This window comes from Gekko japonicus, unplaced genomic scaffold (assembly GCF_001447785.1).
Source record: "Gekko japonicus isolate JY-2015 unplaced genomic scaffold, Gekko_japonicus_V1.1 scaffold5412, whole genome shotgun sequence".
Classification (NCBI taxonomy): Eukaryota; Metazoa; Chordata; class Lepidosauria; order Squamata; family Gekkonidae; genus Gekko; species Gekko japonicus.
This window is the reverse complement of record NW_015162124.1, coordinates 1494-22370: the sequence shown is the minus strand read 5'-3', so window position 1 is coordinate 22370 and position 20877 is coordinate 1494. Positions and strand designations below refer to the sequence as shown.

Below are 20877 nucleotides of genomic sequence, written 5' to 3'. Positions count from 1 at the left end.
ACTTCATAGTTGGCTCCATCACAGTGTGGAAGGCGAAAGTGATTAATTTTATGATTAAATGGCCCAAAATTTAACCTACTAAATAAAAAGTAAAATGGAAGAAATCAAACCACCGTAGGGAGGACCAGATATCTCCCCTCTTGCTTCTCCCAGCATTGCTGCAACAAATGCTATATTGCTGGATGCAGTGTCCTGCAAGACCAGTGAAGCAGGCTGTGGAGTCCTAGAGTTTCTTCTTGCTTCCGTCAATGGCATAGTGGAAAGCCTAGAGACTTGGGCTATAGCCAGAGTACAGTGGGTGCCCTAGGTAGGCTGAGTTCTCTCCATCTCAGCTGAATTCCACACAGTTGTCTTTAGTTGAGGAAAGCTACAGTGTCTCCTGTAATAAAGAAGCCTGCTGGCAAGTGGCTCTCATTGTGATGTGAACCCATGGGGGATCTAGAATGCTGTCATCAAACATCCGTTTTGGTTTCTCCCCCCCCCCCCAGTTTAATGTGGGACCAGTTTCTGTCTGCTAGTTTCAGTAGTGCCACTGGCACATCAAAGTACAGGAAGCTGGCAGATGTGATGCAATCAGGCACTAGAGTTCTAATGTTAGACAGGTGTTGCTGTCCCCATATGGCTGATGGGAGGCTGGGGCTGGAAGAATGGCTTGTCTAAATCAGAGGCAAGACTCTTATGTGGATTTTTCTGGACCCCAGCTCATTCTCTTATCTTCCCATGCAGTGCTAGTTCTTTGAACCATCGCTATCCTTAGTTCCTATGGTTTTTATCATTAGTAGATAAGCAGAAGTGATTTCACCCTAAAGTGCAAAGTATTTGCTAGGTTTGGATGGAAACCGGAAGGTAAATTTTATTTATTTATTTGCTTCATTTATACCCTGCCTTTGTCCCCAGTGGGAACCAATATTCCCTCTAAGGTGCGCAGTCTCGTGAACAGAAATTTTACCCTGTGATGCAAAAGTGGTCCTAGCGTTAAAACGGTGAGCGGGCCGACATTAAAAAAATTTATTAAAGTGTACAAACATACAAACAACGTATAAACTATAATATTTTGTATTACAAGCCATATATTTATATTAAACTTATTTATATTTATATGAAACATATTTGTATTACTTAACCTCCCAGGTTTAAGGGCACAGAGAGTCACTTTGCAAAGTACCAGAAGCCACCAGATCGCCTCTAGGATGCTGCTGAGCCCGGCTCTCCCCCACCTTTTCCAACTAACTTTGCAGGTTTAAGTGCACAGAGAGTCACTTCGCAAAGCACCAGAAGCCACCAGATCGCCTCTAGCAGGCTGCTGAGCCCGGCTCCCCCCTCACCTTTTCCAACTAACTTTGCAGGCTTAAGGGCACAGAGAGTCACTTTGCAAAGCACCAGAAGCCACCAGATCGCCTCTAGCACGCTGCTGAGCCCGGCTCCCCACCCCAAGACAAAACAAACAACCAGGCAGCTCACCTCAGGAAGGGCAGAAGCTGGGCAATAGAGCAGTCCTCCTTCTGGGCCAGGGTATCTCCTGGCGCACGAGGCAGAGGACTGCCGGGGAGGGTAGCAGCACCCCCTTTTACAGGGCAAGCAAACTGCAGCTGAGTGGAGGCGGGGCCAGCCCAGATTAGGAAACACAAAGCATACTGCTGCGTTTCTGTGCTGCCTGAGCAAATGGATCTGTGCTGCATGGCCATTGGGAAGGGAACTTCTCGCCCCTGCGCTGTGGTAACAATTGCTGCGCTGGTCATGGGAAATTGGTGCGCCAGCGCAGCTTAAAGGGAACCTAGGTGGGGACCCAAACCAGTTTACATTGTTTTCTTCCCCTCATGTTTTATCATCACAGCAGCCCTGTGAGGTAGGTTAGGCTGCGAGCGTGTGACTGCCCAAGGTCACTCAGCAAGCTTCCTTGGCAGAATGAGGATTGGAATCTGGGTCTCCCAGACTCACACCTGTCACTCTAACCACTGAACAGTCTAACCCAACTTGGAAGGGCAAATTTTCTTTTCTGTCACGTTTGGCACAAAAAAGCAGAAAGCCAGCACATCTTTGCGGCCTTTATTTAGCCACTGTTTGCTTTGGAGCAGGTCATGACAGTTATTAGAATATCCTGCTTTTAGAATACCATTTGCTGTCAGATTGATCTGTTAATGGGAGGGAAAGGTTTTAAGATGCCATTAAAGCTTTAGACTTAAGCATTCTTCCAAGTGGATTCATCAATGCCTGCAACTGTCATTATTACGAGGCTGAGTCTGGCAGTACCTTACGAACTCAATTCAATCTTGGGTGCCACAGCTATGTATTTCCCCGGAGGCTATCTGTACCTGGAATAGATATAGAGCAGCTTCCTCGTGGTGGCTTGCTGCCGGTCCTGCCCTGAGAGTGTTGTCCTCGTAGTCTGAAATCTTGCAGCTGTTAGTAACTCTGGAGCATCTTCACTGTAGCATTGTGAGGGCACTTTTGGTGGCTTGAGGTTAGAGAGTGTTGTTGCAACTCCAGATCAAACTCACACACAGTCGCTAATAATTCTGAAAAGATCAAGAATATGATCTGGCTTCTTTTTCTTTTTTCATTTGTGTGTGTGTGTGTGTGTGTGTGCCTGTGCCTGGAAGTCATGGTGACCTCTGGCAACTCCTACTGGGGCATGGAGGATGTTCAGAGAAGTGGCTTGATAGCCTGCCTCTGCCTCCCAGCCCTGGTATTCTTTGGAGGTCTCCCATCCAAATACTTGCCTGCTTAGCTTCTGAGGTCTGATGAGATCGAGCTTGCCTGGGCTATCCAGGTCAGGGCATGATCTGGCTTTCTTGTTGACTTGGTAGGGCGGTGCTACTTCACGGATTTCTGAGTAACCACTCCTCTTCCCAAGGCAAAGAATGTGTCTCTCTTTTATTTTTTTCTTATTTATTTAAATAATAATGAAGGTACTCTATTAATAGCTATTAGCCAGGATGTCTAAACAGAAGCACCAGGATATGAGACAGTCTGTTTCTGCATAGCAGTTGCGGGGGGACAAGGTGGGGGAGGGCTGTTGCCTTTATTTTTGTCCTGCTTTTCTCCCCAATTGGGATTCAGAGCAGCTTAAAACATCATTCTCCTTTCCTCCATTTTCTCCTAACAACCACCCTGTGAGGTAGATCAGGCTGAGAGTTTGTGACAGGCCCACAGTCACCCAGTGAGCTTTCATAATACAAATGGGGATTTGAACCTGGGTCTCCCAGGATCTTAGTCTGGCAATCCACCCACTAGGCCATGTCGACTCTCTTTATGTGTTGCTGGTGGGGTTGCCAGAAGTACCCAGCAGGCCACTGCTATACATAGGCTTCTGGATTAAATGATCCTTGAGGTCTGGTCTAGTAGACTCTGACTTTGACTTGTACTGGTGGGACCCCAACCAGCTTTTCTGCTGGTGCAAATGAACAAGGGGTCTTCTCTGACCACCAAAAAAGGACTATACTGGGGTTGTGGGACCTGCATGGACAAAGGCCATGCGGGTTCAGTACTGAAGCAAGGAACAAAACAGAGCGAAATGGAGTGAAAAAACAAGCTGCATCTAACCCAATGTAGTTGGACTCCATTTGAATACCCTTTGCGTTTTTCTCTACATCTCATATGCTTATAATCAGTTATTATTCTGCCTCCATTACAGAGTCCCCTACATCTCATATGCTTATAATCAGTTATTACAGAGTCCCTTTGTAGAAGTCCATAAGTATGTTTAATAACACATTCAATCTTATGGTGGATCTGATTGTAGTAATTACAGAATTGTGGCCAGCCAAAGTAATTTAACAAGATTTACCCTCTTTAATGTTCTGTCTGGAGAAAAATAGAGAAGGAAGCACCCTGGACCTAATTCTAAATCAGAAGCCTGGCTCATGTCTTTCTGGAATGCGAGCATCTCACTACTGTTATCTTTCATCTAAAGTCTTATTTGTGTACCTTTCCAGCAAGGTTTCATCACTAAGAAGACAAGTTTTCACCAATTGTACCTTTTTTTTTTGACAACCCAATGTGTTACAGAGTTGGCAAAGACCTTATAGGAGGTTTTTATTTTGGAAATCAGAGTGTGGCAATCTTTAGCGTGTTCTGACAACAGGATCTTGGTTTCAAGCCGTTACTTGATGGGAAGGAAGAAAACAACAACAACAGTTCCTCCTTCCTCATGATTACTTCTTACGGGACCGTGAGGTTTCATTACACAGTAGTTCTTTCACAATCGGGGCTGTTCCTACATTGTGTTCTTAGGAAACCACATTGGATATAACAAACACGTAACATCTTTTTTACTTGTTGTTTCCCAGTTGCCTGAACACTGGCTGCTCTTCTCTTTGTCTGCTAGGAGGCAGGTCCTTTGAAGAAAGGGTTGGCTGGTCCAGGAAGCAGTTCTCCCCTCACACCAGTCGCTGCCAGTCACTGGTTTCATTCACAAACCCTCAAAAGTTGCAATCATCACAGTCAAATGTTCAACAAACTGTATTCCGATAGTTCGCCTATATCCTCCATTGTGCAGAACAGCTGGTTGCTCATTGAGGTTCTCATACTGCTTTGCCCATTCACTGTTTCAACATCTCCCCATCAGCTTGTTTGCCGCATTTTTTGAATGTGTAGCACACAAACCATTTGTTTCACAGTGAGGTGATCAAAAGAGAAGCTCATTTTGACAAAAAAAAAACCCCCTTACCCTAAAAAGCAGGCATTTTGAGCAAGATAAGTCTGAATGTTGATTGCAGGTGCTTGCAAAGGCCTCAGCATCCCTGATTACTGCTGAAGTATCTGAGCATAGCTAGACAGCTAACAGTGAAGCTGTGTGCTAAACTTGCAGAAGGATGGGGCTAAGATGAAGTGTGCCCTTATCTGAACAAAAAATACCACTGGAATGGCTGGCAGATGGGGTGGATGGCTCTTGGATCTTGCCAGCCAAAGTAATGGCCACTAACAAAATAGATTTAAATGGCTGATGAAAAAGAGGGATGTCATTCAAGGATCTGAAAGGGCTCCCTAGCTAGTGCCTGAAAGACAGGTTGCTAGTTCATCCTATTTTACATTCAGGTTGGTAGCCGTGTTGGCCTAAAACAATAGACCAAAGTTTGAGTCAAGTGGCACCTTTAAGACCAACAAAGTTAAATTCTGGGTATAAACTTTCGTGTGCATGCATCTGAAGAAGTGTGCACGGACGCGAAAGCTCATACCTAAAATTAAACCTTGTTGGCTTTAAATGTGCCACTGGACTCAGACTTTGGTCTGTTTTACATTCAGATATTCCCCATTTCATTCCCATTTCCTCTTCTTCATGTGCTTTGTTGTAGAACGGGGTTTCCCCCCTGTCAATTCTTTTTATGTCCTTCTGTAATCACTTCCCTAGTGCTGTTGATTATTTGGTAACATTGCAAGATAATCCAGTTTACTTTGAATAAATATTTTTGCTGGGTGAAGGAAGATTGCAATTTTGTCATCATCTTGGTAGGTCAGGATTAAATAGATTTTGTACCTGAACTAATGATGCTTCCAGGTCAGTGCTGCAAAACAAGTGATGAGGAAGAATCCTATTTTAGCCAAAGTAGTGGAAGAGTTATGTAATTCACAGCACACAAAAAATGCTGTTGGTCTCCTTATCACCTCATCATATTTAACATTATTTTTAATGGATTGTTATGTTTGAAGGGGCACATGTGGGATTCCCAACTGGTTGCCCAATCAAGAGTTGGGCCCAGCCTAGACTTGCTTAGATTCAGAATTTCTTAGAAGACCTACAAACGAAATTGGTATCAGGAGACCGGCTCTTTTGTTTATGAGACCACAGCATAATATTTCAGATATATTCTTTGACAGATGAATACGTAATGCAGAAGAGATTGAAGAAAGGTGGGCAGGGAGAACAGAGGTCTTAATTATGAACAATTAGAGGAAGGTTGTCACTGCAGGGAGTTCAAACGATCCACCTAGTTACGACGTGTTCATGCCGCACATAACCCATTAGGTGCTCTTTGGACATAGATCAAACCCATTTTTTAAAAAGTGAATTCTAGATCTGTTTCTCAATTAGGACGTTTCCATCTCCCTACAGTTGCCACAAAGTGTAATATGTATTCACCTCCCATCCTCACAGTTGCTCAATCTAGCCTGTAGCAATTTAGCTGTACCACCTATGTTTCCAATATGAAGCTTTATTCATTTTATCTTTTCCAGGTTATTCCATGCATTCTGATCCCCTGCCTTCTTTTGCGCACCCTCCTCTTGTCACCATTCAGCAAGATATTTGTAGCACATCATGTCTAGGCATAATTGTCTGTCTGTCTGTCTGTCTGTCTGTCTGTCTGTCATCTATCTATCTATCTATCTATCTATCATCTATCTATCTATCTATCTATCTGTCCTTTTAGTTGTAGTTTGTCGTTCCTCTAGCATTGCAAACCGCGATCAAACTGTGCTTTGCTGTTCTGGTTTGGAGGGGAATTGGAAGCCATAGTTTGCCAGCTGTAGATAAACCTGAGCCTGAGTGTTTGGATAAGCTGTGAGTGTTTGGAGTGAGCTGTGGGTAAGCTGTGAGTGTTTTCAAGGCAAGAAACGTTCAGAAGTGGTTTGCCAATGCCTGTTTCTGTGTAGCAACATGACTAAGTTCTCATTATGTACAAACTGGGGCTCACCCTGCTTAGTGTCTGAGATCTGACTAGATGAGCCTAGCCTGGGCCGGCCAGGTCAGGCCTGTCCAGGTGTGACTGGCATTGCTACACAGAAAGAAGAGTGGTTTGGAGTGGTTTACCTTTTGTGCCTGGCTTCCTTTGTCATGATTGTAATGCTACCAAAACGCCTTTTCAAGGATTTCAATGGGCCCCAGTTCCTGTTCTTCAGACAAAAAGTTCTGTTGTCTAAAGGACCTCTCATACAACTGCCTTGAAGTACTTGAGCATAAAATGGAAAGGGAGCTTCAGCTTTTCAAAATGTCATGTGTTAATGATGTATTCATTAGGAGCAGCCCATGTGATGTTGCTGTTTCTTCTGACCGCTTTGGTAGATCTGGGAACCATCTGCCTGCTTTAAAATGCCCTCCAGCGCCCACTCTTTCATTCCTCAAACCGCCAGTCTTCGTGTTAGGAATAATGAATAGCCTCCGAGTCCTAAGATATGTAGAATACATATGTGGAAATAAACATCGTGAACCATGTAGCACCTTTAATTTGCAAAGGGCTTTATGCTCTGTCCTGGGGTCATCCTTTGAGATACTATGGGGGGGGGCAAGGTGAGAGAAAGGGGTGAATGGGGAAACCACTAAACTCCAGAGGGAGACTCACTGGTGGGATGGGAGCCTTTATTAGCCAAAGAACCTAGAGGGTTAACCCAGGCTCTGGAGCAGGGGAAAGCTAACAAGCAGCCAGGCAGTCAGGCAGACCAAGGCTGGCAAGGAATCCTGGGTGGGACGAGGAGCCCACCCCTCTGGGAGGATGGGGCGTGGCTATCGAAGAGGGCAGACTCAACCTGTGGGCAGAGCAAGCAGAGGCATGCCATGAGGTGGAGAGGAGGCCAAGCAGGCTGTTACGCTTCTGGCTCAAAGACACTCTCTGTAATGTGAATCCTTCTGTGAATTAAAAACTGCTTCTGCTGCACCTGTTTCTGGTTATTTGCAGCAAAGAACACTGGTGAGAGTATAAGCCAATATCCACCCCCGTCAGCCTTTTTACGTCCCTCACCACTCACTGATATACTGTGACTATCCCCATTGTACGGATAGGGAACTGAGGCAGTGAGGCAAGCCACACACCTGTATGGCACAGGTGTGGGTTTGGATCCAGCTCTCCCAGATTCAGGCCCCAGTTCTTTGTCTGCCCCTTCAGCAGCAAGGGCTTGAATGTGAGGCAGTTGGTAAAAAAGAGAGCAAAGTAATCTGACTTCCTTGGGAAATCATGCATTCCCCCCTTTTTGGTGGATGCAGCCCCGGGCTGGCCTCCGTCATTCCTGATCTGACTTGGCCCTTCCTTTCCTCTGCAGAACATGGGAGAGGCTATGGGGTTGCGCTGGGGTCCGTGCAGCTGCGGCTATAGTGGAGCAGGGTGCAGATGCCTTAGAAACCAGGTACAGGCCATTGGGAAAACCCTCCACTGCTTTTTCCAAGCAAGGCAAGCCCAGTTGTCTCACGATTGTATGTGCTGCCCCTGCTTCTGTGCTTTTTAAAGCTAAGATAAATAGCACCAGAGGTGATTCCAAGGTACAGGAATGAGTAATTTACTCCCCCCCCCTCCAATATTTTTCACATCCTAGATTTCAGACACAGCATATTAAGAACCTATAGGACGGATGAAATGTTTGTACATCTCCATCTGATAAAGTATGTCTATCGACATCATTTCTCTCCTCATGATGATAGTCTCCAGCACATCTTCACTACTCCCAACCTAATTTTTCTAGAGTTGGCCCTTTGATGTCAGGCAGAGTCACTGCTGTCCTCTCAGAACTAATAATGATGAGAAGCACAGGATGAAGCCGGAGGAAAGGCAGGCCCCCTTTCTCGGAGGAGTTTGCAATCAGAATTTGACAGTGAAGGGAGAAAACAGGCAGGGGGAGGAACGGGAGAGCAAGTGTAGTGAGCGGGGTGGAGCGAAAGTAAGTATAGTTGAGATCACGGCAGTCCTGTTTCCCCAGGCTGAAAAGAGCATCCCAGTGTTATCCCGGCTGCCTCATCTGCTTTAAACTAAGCGGAAGATTATAATGACCCTGGAATGGAAATCGTAACTTCTTCCAAATGGCCCTTAGTAGTCAGTCAGCTGCCTACTTAAAGCCTGCCCGCCCAGCTCTTTTGCCACAGGGGGAGTAGCTAAACCAATGATAACTGTAATCTCTGCCTCTAGTCCTCTTGATGTGGCATCACTGCAGATCAGCCACGGGCATCAAGAGATGCAAATTGGGCCAAGAGGTCAAAGATGGAGAGGGACATTGCAAGAGCTGAAAGACGAGGGGAGTTAAGGAACATTGGTTGAGATTCTGCTTCTTTCCAGGTCACCTTAACTGTGCTGGGTAATCCGCACGCTAGAACAGACATGTCTTGGTTTCGGTCATTAAATTCTGAATAATTGTAGTTCCTAAATGTCATTGGTTAATAATGGTGGTGGTGGGGGGGAGGATGAGCAGCTGGCTGATGTGTGGAGGACAGAGTTTTATGCAGGAGATTGGAATACATCAGCTGGTCATGACAGCCCTAGAGTGAATGTTTTAGTACAACACACTAAAAAGCAAACTGAGCACTTGAACATTTCACTGAGGTGAAGCATTCTGATTTGATATTGTGCTTTCTCTCCCTCCTTACCTCTTTCCCTTTTAGGTATCCTCATGGGAGCAGTTATAAAAATTATAGAATTCCAGAAGCTGGCCAACTGGAAGGTACGGAGACACACACACACACACACACAATTTTTTTTGCCATGTCTGTTATGCATTTGATCAAGCAAAAGAGGTTGCTTTCATTGTTATGCATTTGATCAAGCAAAAGAGGTTTGCTAGCATTTGACTCTGCTTCCCCCGACTTAGCGCTTCCTGCCCTGATACAGGAAGAGTTTTCCACGATCGTACCACCGAAGTCTGGTTAGCCCTGCGGGCAGCTCCTTGGGGAATCAGAGTTTAAGAAATACAAGATTATCTGGAAAACCCTGAAGTGGGGGACATACTGCCCTCCCCAACAAACACTGGAACTGTAATGCTTGGAGCGGGGTGGCAGGCATGACTCACTTTCCTAGTTGTGGCCCCTTCCTTTGCATCTGGAAAACAATCTTGCTTTACCTGCCTTACGTGTCACAAGATGTGGAGCTGAGGAAGCAAAATTAATTTTCACCTAGCGTTACAGTATAGCTTGATGAGAGGCCCTGTTCATTCTAGCCATTCTGGGAATGTAGCTGTGAAAGCAACCTCTACCAGTGAGAAATAAAGAAGATTATACAAGGCCACGTCCTTAACTTAGCAGGGCTTTTCTTTTTCTTTCCAAGAAGCCGGGTCCTCTTCCACCTTTATTTCTTTTCTAGGAACAGCCAAACTTAGAATTCCCCAGCTGGAAACGACTGCAGCCCATAGGTTTTGAAACTGAACTCTGGAAATATTAGACAAATGAACGTCTCAATGCTGGCTTATCATATACTGCTTTAACTTGTAGTGGTGTTCCAAGGTCTCAGACTGAATGTTCTTACTTCTGCCAGAGAGCCATTGTAACTGGAGATGCTGAGGATTTAACCTGAAGCTTTCGTATGCTGAGCTGACTGCTGAGCTGAGGCCCCTCTAAAAGTAGAATATAAGAACATAAGAGAAGCCATGCTGGATCAGGCCGGTGGCCCATCCAGTCCAACACTCTGTGTCACACTGGCCGAAGACCAGGTGCCATCTGCTGGTCCACCAGTGGGTCCAGAACTCCAGAACCCCTCCCACTATTGCCCCCCAAGCACCAAGAGTACAGAGCATCACTGCCCCAGACATAGTGTTCCACCTGTACCTTGTGACTAACAGCCACTGATGGACCTCTGCTGCATATGTTTATCCAATCATGTCTTGAAGCTATCTGTGCTTGTGGCAGTGAATTTCACATGTTAATTACTCTTTGGGTGAAGAAGTACTTCCTTTTATCTGTTCTAAACCTTCTGCTCAACAATTTCATTGAGTACCCATGAGTTCTTGTATTGTGAGAAAGGGAGGAAAGTACTTCTTTCTCTACCTTCTCTATCCCATGCATAATTTTGTAAACCTTTATCATGTCAGTTGTTTCTCCAGGCTAAAGAGCCCTAACCTCTTTAATCCTAACCTCTTTTCCAGGCTAAAGATCCCTAACCTCTTTAACCTTTCTTCATAGAGATAGTGTTCCACCCCCTTAATCATTTTAGTTGCCCTTTTCTGCACTTTTCCCAATGCTATAATATCTTTTTTTTAGGTGCAGTGACCAAACCTGTACACAGTATTCCAAATGACACTGCACCATCGATTTATACAGGGGCATTATGATACTGGCTGATTTGTTTTCAATTCCCTTCCTAATAATCCCCAGCATAGTGAGAGTGAGAGCCAGCTTGGAGTAGTGGTTTAGAGTGGTGGACTCTAATCCGGAGAACTGGGTTCGATTTCCCACTTTCCCACTTGAAGCCAGCTGGGGGACGTTGGGCAAGTCACAGCACACTCAGTCTAAAAATAAGCATAGCTCACCACCTAGTGGTGCAAAAAAAAAAGAGCTACAGCTTCAGCAGCCAAACAGTCCTTCAGAATCTGCTGGCTATTCCACACACAGGGCCATATGATAATTTAATTTTTGCCAGCATAGCATTTGCCTTTTTTATTTCCATCACACAATGAGTTGTCATTTTCAGTGATTTATCTACCGCAGCTCCCAAGATCTCTCTTCTGGTTGGTTCGGACTTTGCATTTGGCCACATCGAACCCCATTTGCCGCGCTGACACCCACTTGCCCATTCTCAACAGATCCCTCTGGTGCGCCTCACAACTCTCCCTGGTTTTCACTGCCCTGAACAACTTAGTGTCATCCGCAAACTTAGCCACTTAACTGCTTACTCAACTCCAAATTATTAATGAACAAGTTAAAAAGCACCAGACCCAGTACCGAGCCCTGTGGTACTCCACTGCTTACCACCTTCCACTGTTTAAAATGTCCATTTATACTCATTCTCTGTTTCCTGTTAATTAACCAAGTTTTAATCCACAAGAGGACTTGTCCTCTTATCCCATGACTACTGAGTTTACTTAGGAGTCTTTGATGAGGAACTTTATCAAAAGCTTTCTAGAAGTCTAGGTAAACAATATGTATTGAATCACCCTTATCCACATGTTTGTTCACCCCCTCAAAGAACTCTAAAAGGTTAGTGAAACAAGATCTTCCCTTATAGAATCCTTATAGAATCCTCAATAGTTTTTGTTTATCAATGTGCATACTAATTCTGTCTTTAATAATGGATTCCACTAACTTACCCAGTTTCAATGTTAGACTGACTGGCCTGTAATTTCTGGATCTCCTCTGGAACCCTTTTTAAAAGATGGGGTTACGTTATCTACCTTCCAGTCGTCAGGAATAGAGGGAGACTTTAATGATAGTTTGCATATTTTTATCAGGAGATCTACAAGTTCACACTTGAGTTCTTTCAGAACTCTTGGATGTATGCCATCTGGGCCTGGTGATTTGTTCGTTTTTAATTTGTCCATCAGTCTTAGAACCTCCTCTCTTGTCACCTCAATCTGACTCAGGTCTTTCAATACTCCTCCTGAAATCGGCGGTTCTGGAGTGGGCAAACACCTTCAACAGTGAAGATAGAGGCAAAAAATGCATTCAGCTTCTCTGCCATTTCCCTATCTTCCTTTAGTAATCCTTGGCCATCCAAGGGCCCCACTGCCTCCCTGGCTGGTTTTCTGCTACTAATGTATTTGAAGAAATTTTTGTTTTTAGTTGAAGAAATTGTATATACTCTAGTTATCCAAGGTTTCCATCACAGGAGACCTGTAAAGAATAAATCAGTGTCTTTCTAGCTCTAGAAATATTTAGAACAGGAAAATGACACTAGGTTGGGAGATTTCCACTCATTCTCATTTCCTTTTCGTGAGAAATGGGATGAGAATAACTTCAGTAGATGTTCCTTTTTTGTTATGGAAGAATACAAATGCTAGAAACCTTAGATTTTTTCCTCAGCATTCGATTGTGTTCCCAATATTAAAGAAAGTTAACATCTGGTCTACCTCACAGGAAGCCTAACTTAAAAATAAAACGCCTTATTCAAGCCATTCCACAGATATTCAAAGGGCCCTGAGGCTAAGAAGGTTTGAGGATGAATGGGTATAGGCTCAGTGGTAGAGCGCTCACTTTTTATGCAGAAGGTCACAGGTTCAGTCGCCGGCATCTCCAGTTAAAAGGATCAAGTAGGTGATGTAAAAGGCCTCAGAGGTTCTAGAGAGCTACTGCCAGTGAGAGTAGACACTGTTGACCTTGACAGACCAATGATCTGATCCAGTATAAGGCAGTTGCAGATATCCAGTCGTTGCTTTTTCGTTGTCCTATACAGTCATATGAAGTTCTTCTGGGCTTTCCCAGACCAAAGCAGATTTTGCAGTACATCATCACTTTTTAAATTGTAGTTATTTCAGTCTATATCCCACCCTTCTCTAAAGGCTAGCAGCAAATGGAAACAAAATTAACTGCAAAAACGTTCAAAAGGATTGCTTACCTTTGTGCATGCTCTGTGAACCAGTCTGCCTCTTGGTGTGGCTGTCTCATTTGCAACCCACTGTCTATCTCGTCCAGTCAGGAGGAAGACACCCGGCTCTGAACTGGCAGCAGTTAGTTTTTTACACGGAGAAGCCACTCAAATCTTTACCAGTTGCCAAAGAACATTCAATGGCACGCAGCTTCTCAGTTTGGTGTAGTGGTTAGGTGCGCGGACTCTAATCTGGGAGAACCGGGTTTGATTCCCCACTCCTCCGCTGCTGGATGACCTTGGGCAAGCCATAGTTCCGGCACAGTTGTTCTTGAAAAAGAGCAGTTTCTGTCAGAGCTCTCTCAGCCCCACCTACCTCACAGGTTGTCTGTTGTGGGGAGGGGAAGGGAAAGGAGTTTGTAACCCACTCTGAGACTCCTTTGGGTAGTGAAGGGCGGGGTATAAATCCAATCTCTTCTTCTTCTCTTCAGTTATCCCCTGCCATCCACTTCAGCATCCTCCTCACAAGTCACTGTTTCCAATTCTGCACGATCGCATTGCCACATGGCAGCCAGAAAAAGTCAGACTCCCAGGGTCTTCATAGTAACCCTTCTCTCACAGCTTTTGTCCATCCACACTTGGTGCTCCCCGCTGCTGGGCATCTGCCAGGGATTACACGCTTTGCAGAGCCATCAGCTCTTGCTGATAAACACTGCTTGTTGCCAAAATTTGAGGATGCTGGTGGTGAGGGAGGAGGTGATGGCTGTGGTTTGTTGTGCCTGTCATTGCCTCTCAGACCTGCCCTGTCACTGTGCCATCCAGGTCAAAAAAGAGTTCCCATCAGCACGAATCAGGCAGGTGGTAGGCATCCATTGTCTCCTTGAGCTGTGCCCCTCCCACTAAACATGGGGTCCCTTACTGTCAGCCGTGCTTGACAGTAACAATAGCCAGATGATTTCAGCCACTGAGCCCCCATAACCCATTGTTTAGCGCTTGGTCTTATCCACAGAGGTTGCATAGCAACATCCAGTTACTTAGAGTTCCTTCTTAAGGAATCAGTACTGTAAGGTGGTTCTCCAGATTGCAAGGTGGGTCCAGTTCTTTGGAGAGAAGAAGAAGAAGAGAAGGGATTGGATTTATACCCCGCCCTTCACAACCCAAAGGTGTCTCAGAGCGGCTTACAAACTCCTTTCCCTTCACCTCCCCACAACAGACACCCTGAGAGAGCTCTTGACAGAAACTGCTCTTTTTCAATAACAGCCCTTATCAGAACTATGGCTCGCCCAAGGTCATCCAGCCAGGTGTAAGTGGAGGAGTGGGGAATCAAACCCGTTTCTCCCAGATTAGAGTCCGTGCACTTAACCACTACACCAAACTGGTTATCCATATTTCACAAGGTTAGTCTGCCACTGAAATAATGAATCAGCAACTGACTCTTGACAGATTACTGAATATATCAGTTTTCTTTAAGAAAGTCAGCACTCTGAAATTTTTCTGCAGTCCTGTGTAACTTCCAGCACAGATTTTGCGCTTCTCATTGTAAAACAGAGAAAAGCATGAAAAATTGACAAAATGATTTTGCTGAAACCAGCATGTAATATTAAAAGAAAGTCTTTATGTTTTGAAAGTCTAGTGAAGGACTGTTTGAAAGCCAATTTGTATGAGTCAGGTGCTTCTGCAGCACATTATGTTCAATTCCCGTTATTGCCAATAATTTTTAATACCTTAGCAATTATGTTAAAATCTGAAATTGCTTCTACAGAAAAAGTAGCTCTTGTGGTTGAATATTCTCTCTTGATCTAGAGGTCCAGGCATACTCTGTAGGGATTTGGAACTGTTTAGGGTGGGATGCTTATTAAGGGAAGCAGCAGAATAATATTCAAATTGCTTATCCCCGTCAGAAAGGCAGGCTAAAACTTTCCCTCTGTTATGACCCCAGAACTGCCCTTAGGGGGGCAGCCCCACACTTAACCAGTTGCAGTTCTGCATCTAGAAGGTGGGTTAGATCCAGCTATCCGCTTGTGCAAGCATCTTGGATCTTCTTGCTGTCCTTTCTGGTCCTGGGAAAGTTGATTCCTGTGGTTGTGGGACTCAGATGGAATAGCTTTGTTGACGGAAGAGGGAGAAAAGGTGGTTCCATAGACTTCTTCCTCATTACAGACCAGTGACCTCTGCGGCTATTATTCCATATGGCTTTTGCAAACCTGGGAATCAACTTTCCCAGGGTCTGAAAGGATTTGCAGGGAGGGGGGAGAAAACAGGGAGATCAGCTACCAGAAGTTTCTGCTACTGGATCTAAACTTACAATTCCATGTCCTGATCATTTTATTTCTGATTCTGAAAACTATTAACTATTGCTATTGTGGAAAGCTTTTTTAATGGGAAGACAGTATTATTCCGTGCTGCTTATCTGAATGCGGCAATTCACATAATGCTTTGGGGTTTTTTAGCTACTGGGTGAAAAGTGTTACGCCAACTGCTTTATCTACAGCAGAGGCTAACTAAATTTAACGTGCGTCCTGGCCAGCTATACCAAGGTCGTGTCTGAACCCAGAGTTCCAGTAATGGAGACCACACGGGTGTTTTTCCAAAACAAATAATCTTTTTACTGAACGATATTAACGTCACATACACACATAATAATCAGTCTCACTTTTCGCATACACTCAAGATTCCTTTAGAATTACAGAAATAGAAAGCAGTTTCTTTTACTTTAGGAGGTAGGCAGGAAAATCGGTTCATACTTGCCTGTTTCCAGAAGTCTTGTCTGTTGCAATGAAAAATAAAGGGATAGAGGATAGTGTCTAGAAGTTTACCTAAATCACACTGTTCCAGAACCAGCTGGTAAAGTGTGTGTGTGTGTGTATCTCCTTGGCTGCAGTCCGAAGAGATCCATAATAGACAGAAAGGATTGTTGCATAGCAAGAAAGGAATTCAAAGTATAAAGGAGTTGATGAGAAGAGAGGTGGCTAGCCTGAAGCATGGTCTTTGCGTTGGTGGTAGAATGTGGCTAGCCCAGGACCTAAAGCATGGTCTTTGCGTTTTATAGTTGAATCTCCAGGTGGGTGGCACCTTGCCAAACTGCAATCCCACCTACTTACAAGTCCATCCCATGACCTCCCTGATTGGTGTATGTAGAAGAGGGGCAGGTATTCTATGGGTGGGACGATATTTGAAACTCTACACTCTATCTCATGGAATACAATCTGGCCAGGTGTGAAGTCTCGGCTTCAGGACATCTCTTTGTTGTGCAGATGACTCTTGGCTTTACCAGGCATACAGGGCACCATCAACAGGAAACTGCAATTCAAATGCAGATCAGGTCCATGTTCTGTGTGACAGCTCGTCTCTTCAGCAATGGGGGAATTTCTCCTTCTTGGTTGTTTTCTCTGCTCACAATGGCTAACATGTGCTTCTTCTTCCCATGAGCCTTTGAGCTGAATGTGTGCAAGCTACATTAACACAAAATGCAGGCAAGTGTTCCCTATGTGAAGGCTCTCACAGTAGGTGATGCAAACAGCTTCCTTTGGCCCATGGTATACAGATGTGTGCACAGTCCATGTGTTGCGTGTGTAAGCAGATATAAAACCATAAATTAGTCCATTTCTCAACAAAAGCAATTTAAAAAGCAATCCCAAGGATGTTTGCTATCTTAAAATCCTCTTTATTTGTGGTGGGGAATGAGGCAGATTAATATAAAATTCATTTCCTAGTGATTTTTTTTTGTTTGACATATCCGTTAGGTAGACATTCTAAAGTGCTTGTTTTTGATTTTGTTTGCTTTGTTCGTGATGTGATATCATTTCTCTTACCGCACATTTCCTAATCCTTTCTTCATCTTTTTGTTATATTTTTCAGGAAGAAGAAATGTTTCGTCCTAATATGTTTTTTCTTCTTTTACTTCCCCCGATTATATTTGAATCTGGGTATTCATTACATAAGGTAAGATGCTGTGAATCCTATTTGGTGGATGTGTGCTAGTGAGTGAACTGACTCCTATACTACTGCAGATTGAGTGAAACTGTGGAACTGATTTGGCAGCTTTCTGTCATCCCATGGTAGCTTCTTAAGTAGGGTTGCCAGTTTTGGGTTGGGATATTCCTGGAGATTTGGGGGTGGAGTCTGAGGAGGACAGGGTTTTTTTGGGGGGGGGACCTCAGCTGGAAATAATGCCATAGAGTCCACCTTCCAAAAGTCTCATAGTGTTGGGTCCGGGCTCCTGCAAACAGAGTGAATCCAGAGAAGCAGATCTTTTTTCATCTCCTTTCCCCATCCGATTACAACATTAGAAAAAACTAACAAGAAATACAATAAACCTATCTAGAATGCTTTTACAGATACTGAAACGGCAATATGGTAAAATGTTTTTCTAAACAATTCTGGAATTATTGCTGGAAGAAACAAATGATTTCATAAACTAGCCCGACCTGGGGCTTGGATTAAAGAGGCCTGGTAAACCCTAACCCTAACTGAAAATACTCCAGAAGGGATGAAATGTTGAGAACTGAGTGTGAGGAAAGTGGGTGGAGGGATTGGCCTGTTTTAGTTTCTGAGACTAGAGAACCCTGAAAGGGGAGATTTTGATGGTGGGATGGGATTCCCAAATATTCTATCTCCCCCTCCCCCCGGGTGATTCTTTGTAGGCTCCAGGCTGTTGATGTATCTCATAATAAAGTGGCTGGCTCCTGATATGATAATAAAAGCGGCAAGATCAGGCTACCCACAGACAAGGTCTGATGAGGACTAATCAGGGCCCAGAAGGGATGAAATGTTGAGAGTAGCTGAACCAGAAGTTCTGGACCGGGCATTACAAGCTGTGGCTGGATGGCTTAGACTGAGCCGGCTGAAACTGAATCTGACGAAGACAAAGTCTATTTTAGATCAGGTAAATCGCATGTTAAGGGGAATTAATCCCCTCACTAAGTTGTTTAAGAATGTGTACACCTCACTTTCTTTAGCTAGAGACTGAAGGTATTTACTAGTTCCAAATCTAATAAAAAACTTCACCTCAGGACCAAACTACTACAGTCAGAGTGTCCCCCACTTCGATCTGTATGGCCTCATTCTCTCCCTACCCAAAACTGTCTGGTAAAGCCATTTAAGCATCTGGAGTTCCAGTCTTGGAATACCAACATCACGTGTAGTTTAGCTGTCACATGCAAAGTAGTAGTACTGTAATAAAAATACTTCTAATGGCATTAAAAAAAAAGATGGATTTTCTTGAGACAGCTCGGGAAAGGACGTGTGTGTATACTTTTAGCCAGTTTGGTGTAGTGGTTAAGTGCGCAGACTCTAATCTGGGAGAACCAGGTTTGATTTCCCACTCCTCCACTTGCACCTGGCTGGATGACCTTGGGCAAGCCGTTGTTCTGATAAGAGCTGTTCTTGAAAAAGAGCCGTTTCTGTCAAGAGCTCTCTCTCAACCTTACCTACCTCACAGGGTGTCTGTTGTGGGGAGGGGAAGGGAAAGGAGTTTGTAAGCCGCTCTGAGGCACCTTTGGGTAGTGAAGGGCAGGGTATAAATCCAATCTCCTCTTCTTCTTAAATCCATCTAAACTTTTAATTCCAAGATTAATATTGGATAGACCCTGCAGTTTCACCATACAGCAAATGTTAATAGTTAATACTGAGCTTAGTAGGAACTGGATTCTTCATAAGCAGACCAGGAATTGGATTAGTTTAATCTGTTTTTAATTAATGACAATAAAATAATCTATATGGAATGAAGGAGACAAACTCATTCCGGGGGGAGAAAAATGTTACAGCGTGTTACCTGAAAAACAAAATGCACAGTGCAAATTATTTCAGACTATCGGTCCCATGTTATTGTGAGAGTGGAGAATTAAATGATCAGAACAAAGGGGTTCTGAGTTTAGGCTGCCTGGCTGAGTGTCACAAAAAGACTGTCCAGCATCTGCTGTGCTCAGTGGTTCTCTGTTGTTGTTTTTTATGTGGTGGGGGGAGTGGAATACAGACTTCTCTTGCAGACTCCGCCTGAGAGCCTTTCCACAGGGATAGGAATGTGGGAAAGAGAGTTCTTGGTTTCTGTTCAGATGTTCCCCACCACCACAAAAATGTTTAACAGCTAATTGTGTTAATTTGAGAGGGGGAGATGCTGAGATTTGTCTTGTCTTTACCGGGTTAGACAGGGAGGGTGGTACACCCATGCGCCAATGTGTGATGCCATCACCTATGCAGGTCCTTAAGCAAAAACTTCCCTCTAGTTCAGCATAGAGAGTACTATGCCAGACTGATCAATGGTCAGTTTCATATGTTCTTATGAAAGAAAGCAGGAAAGGGAAGGGGAGGCAGAGATGAGGGGTGTCAAGGACAAAAGCCATTCTCCCCCCTCCCCTATTTTTGGGGGGGGGGGAATGGAAATTTGGGGGGAAATTGAAATATATGCAATACTTCCTTATTGAGCCTAAACTTATGTTTACTGCTTTAACAGCATAAAATAAATAATTTATAACTTAGTACAATTGTATTTTTAATGAAAAATTCAAAGTATAAATATAAATGCATTGGTTTTCCATAAGCATAGTTGCACAAATGTCTAGTATAGCAAGAAAGGGAACTGCAGATTGTTGCACCTCAGGTACCTTAACACATATCTCAGTTTTTTGGCATCTGAGAAGTAGGAAAAAATTAAAAAAATTGAGACTAAGAAACATAGATTTTGTAGTAAAGAAAAGAAAGTGTGTTATTGGGATAAAAACTCTGATGATCGTTAAAACGCTATTGAGTTAGTTATAGAAAATACTAAACTTTTATAGCATATTAATAGTGTATAAAACTAGTCATATTTGAGCAAAAATATGTCCTTGAAATATACTTTATGTGGCTGCAGAATACACAGGAGTTATTATCTGACACCATGGAATACTTTATATAAAATCTTAATACTACATATTCAGAGTAAGTAAACCTTGTCTTAAAAAGAATGTCACTCATTCCAAAAAAAGAAAAAAAATTGTAGGGTTTTTTGCCCCAGTGCTCCCCAAAATTTCCAAGTTCCAAGTTGGTCTGTTCCCCCCTGGGCCTTTATATCTCTAAATGAAGTATATAGAGGAATGAATATTGAAAAATGTGTTTCCTCATTGGTAGGAAAATGTATTCTGCAGTTCTCAAATTCATTGCACTTTGTTATTACTTCTATGTGTTTAGAAGCTATCCTTCTGCTGAAAACTGGTTCTGCATGATCTAGGAGTCCAGATGATACCTAGATCACATTAAGTTCTGTCTAAACTGGGCTTTTCCCCTTTGTATTTTCAGGGGAACTTCTTTCAGAATATAGGCTCCATCACTCTGTTTTCTGTGATTGGAACAGCAATTTCAGCTTTCATTGTTGGAGGAGGAATATACTTCCTGGGTCAGGTGAGAGCTCCTGTATATATTGTCTACAATACTATACTCCTACTGAAGGTCAGGTTCTGTTCTTCCAAATTCATGCAGGGGTATAGTGAAGAACACAGGAAGAAGCAAGTCTTTGTGGTGTTGGAATGGTTGTACATGCTGGTGTACATGGAGGTAAGTCTTTTACATGCAGTTGGCCAACCAGCTTCAAGAACCTCTGTCAGCATTGTGTCAGGCTATCCTGGGGACTTGCATTTTTGGCTGTAATCATTTTTCTCTGTGATTATTTTCAAGATGCAAGTAGGACAAATCAGCGTTAGAACCAGCTGTTATAAATGACTCCATGCTATAGTGAGTCTTGTCAAGTTTGCATGAC

The 20877-nt window shown here is 43.7% G+C and overlaps 1 protein-coding gene across 1 annotated transcript in view; it reads left to right on the top strand.

Moving 5' to 3' along the window:
- LOC107105673 (sodium/hydrogen exchanger 8-like) overlaps positions 1 to 20675 on the top strand; it is a gene marked incomplete at its 3' end in the record, with an annotated part of 44848 nt that extends 24173 nt beyond the window's left edge. Inside the window, exons 4-7 of the mRNA XM_015405670.1 lie at positions 9299 to 9357; positions 17004 to 17087; positions 20421 to 20522; positions 20601 to 20675. Coding sequence (XP_015261156.1) covers positions 9299 to 9357; positions 17004 to 17087; positions 20421 to 20522; positions 20601 to 20675 — 320 coding nt within the window. The remainder of the gene's footprint in view (positions 1 to 9298; positions 9358 to 17003; positions 17088 to 20420; positions 20523 to 20600) is intronic.
- Positions 20676 to 20877: the final 202 nt, after the last annotated feature.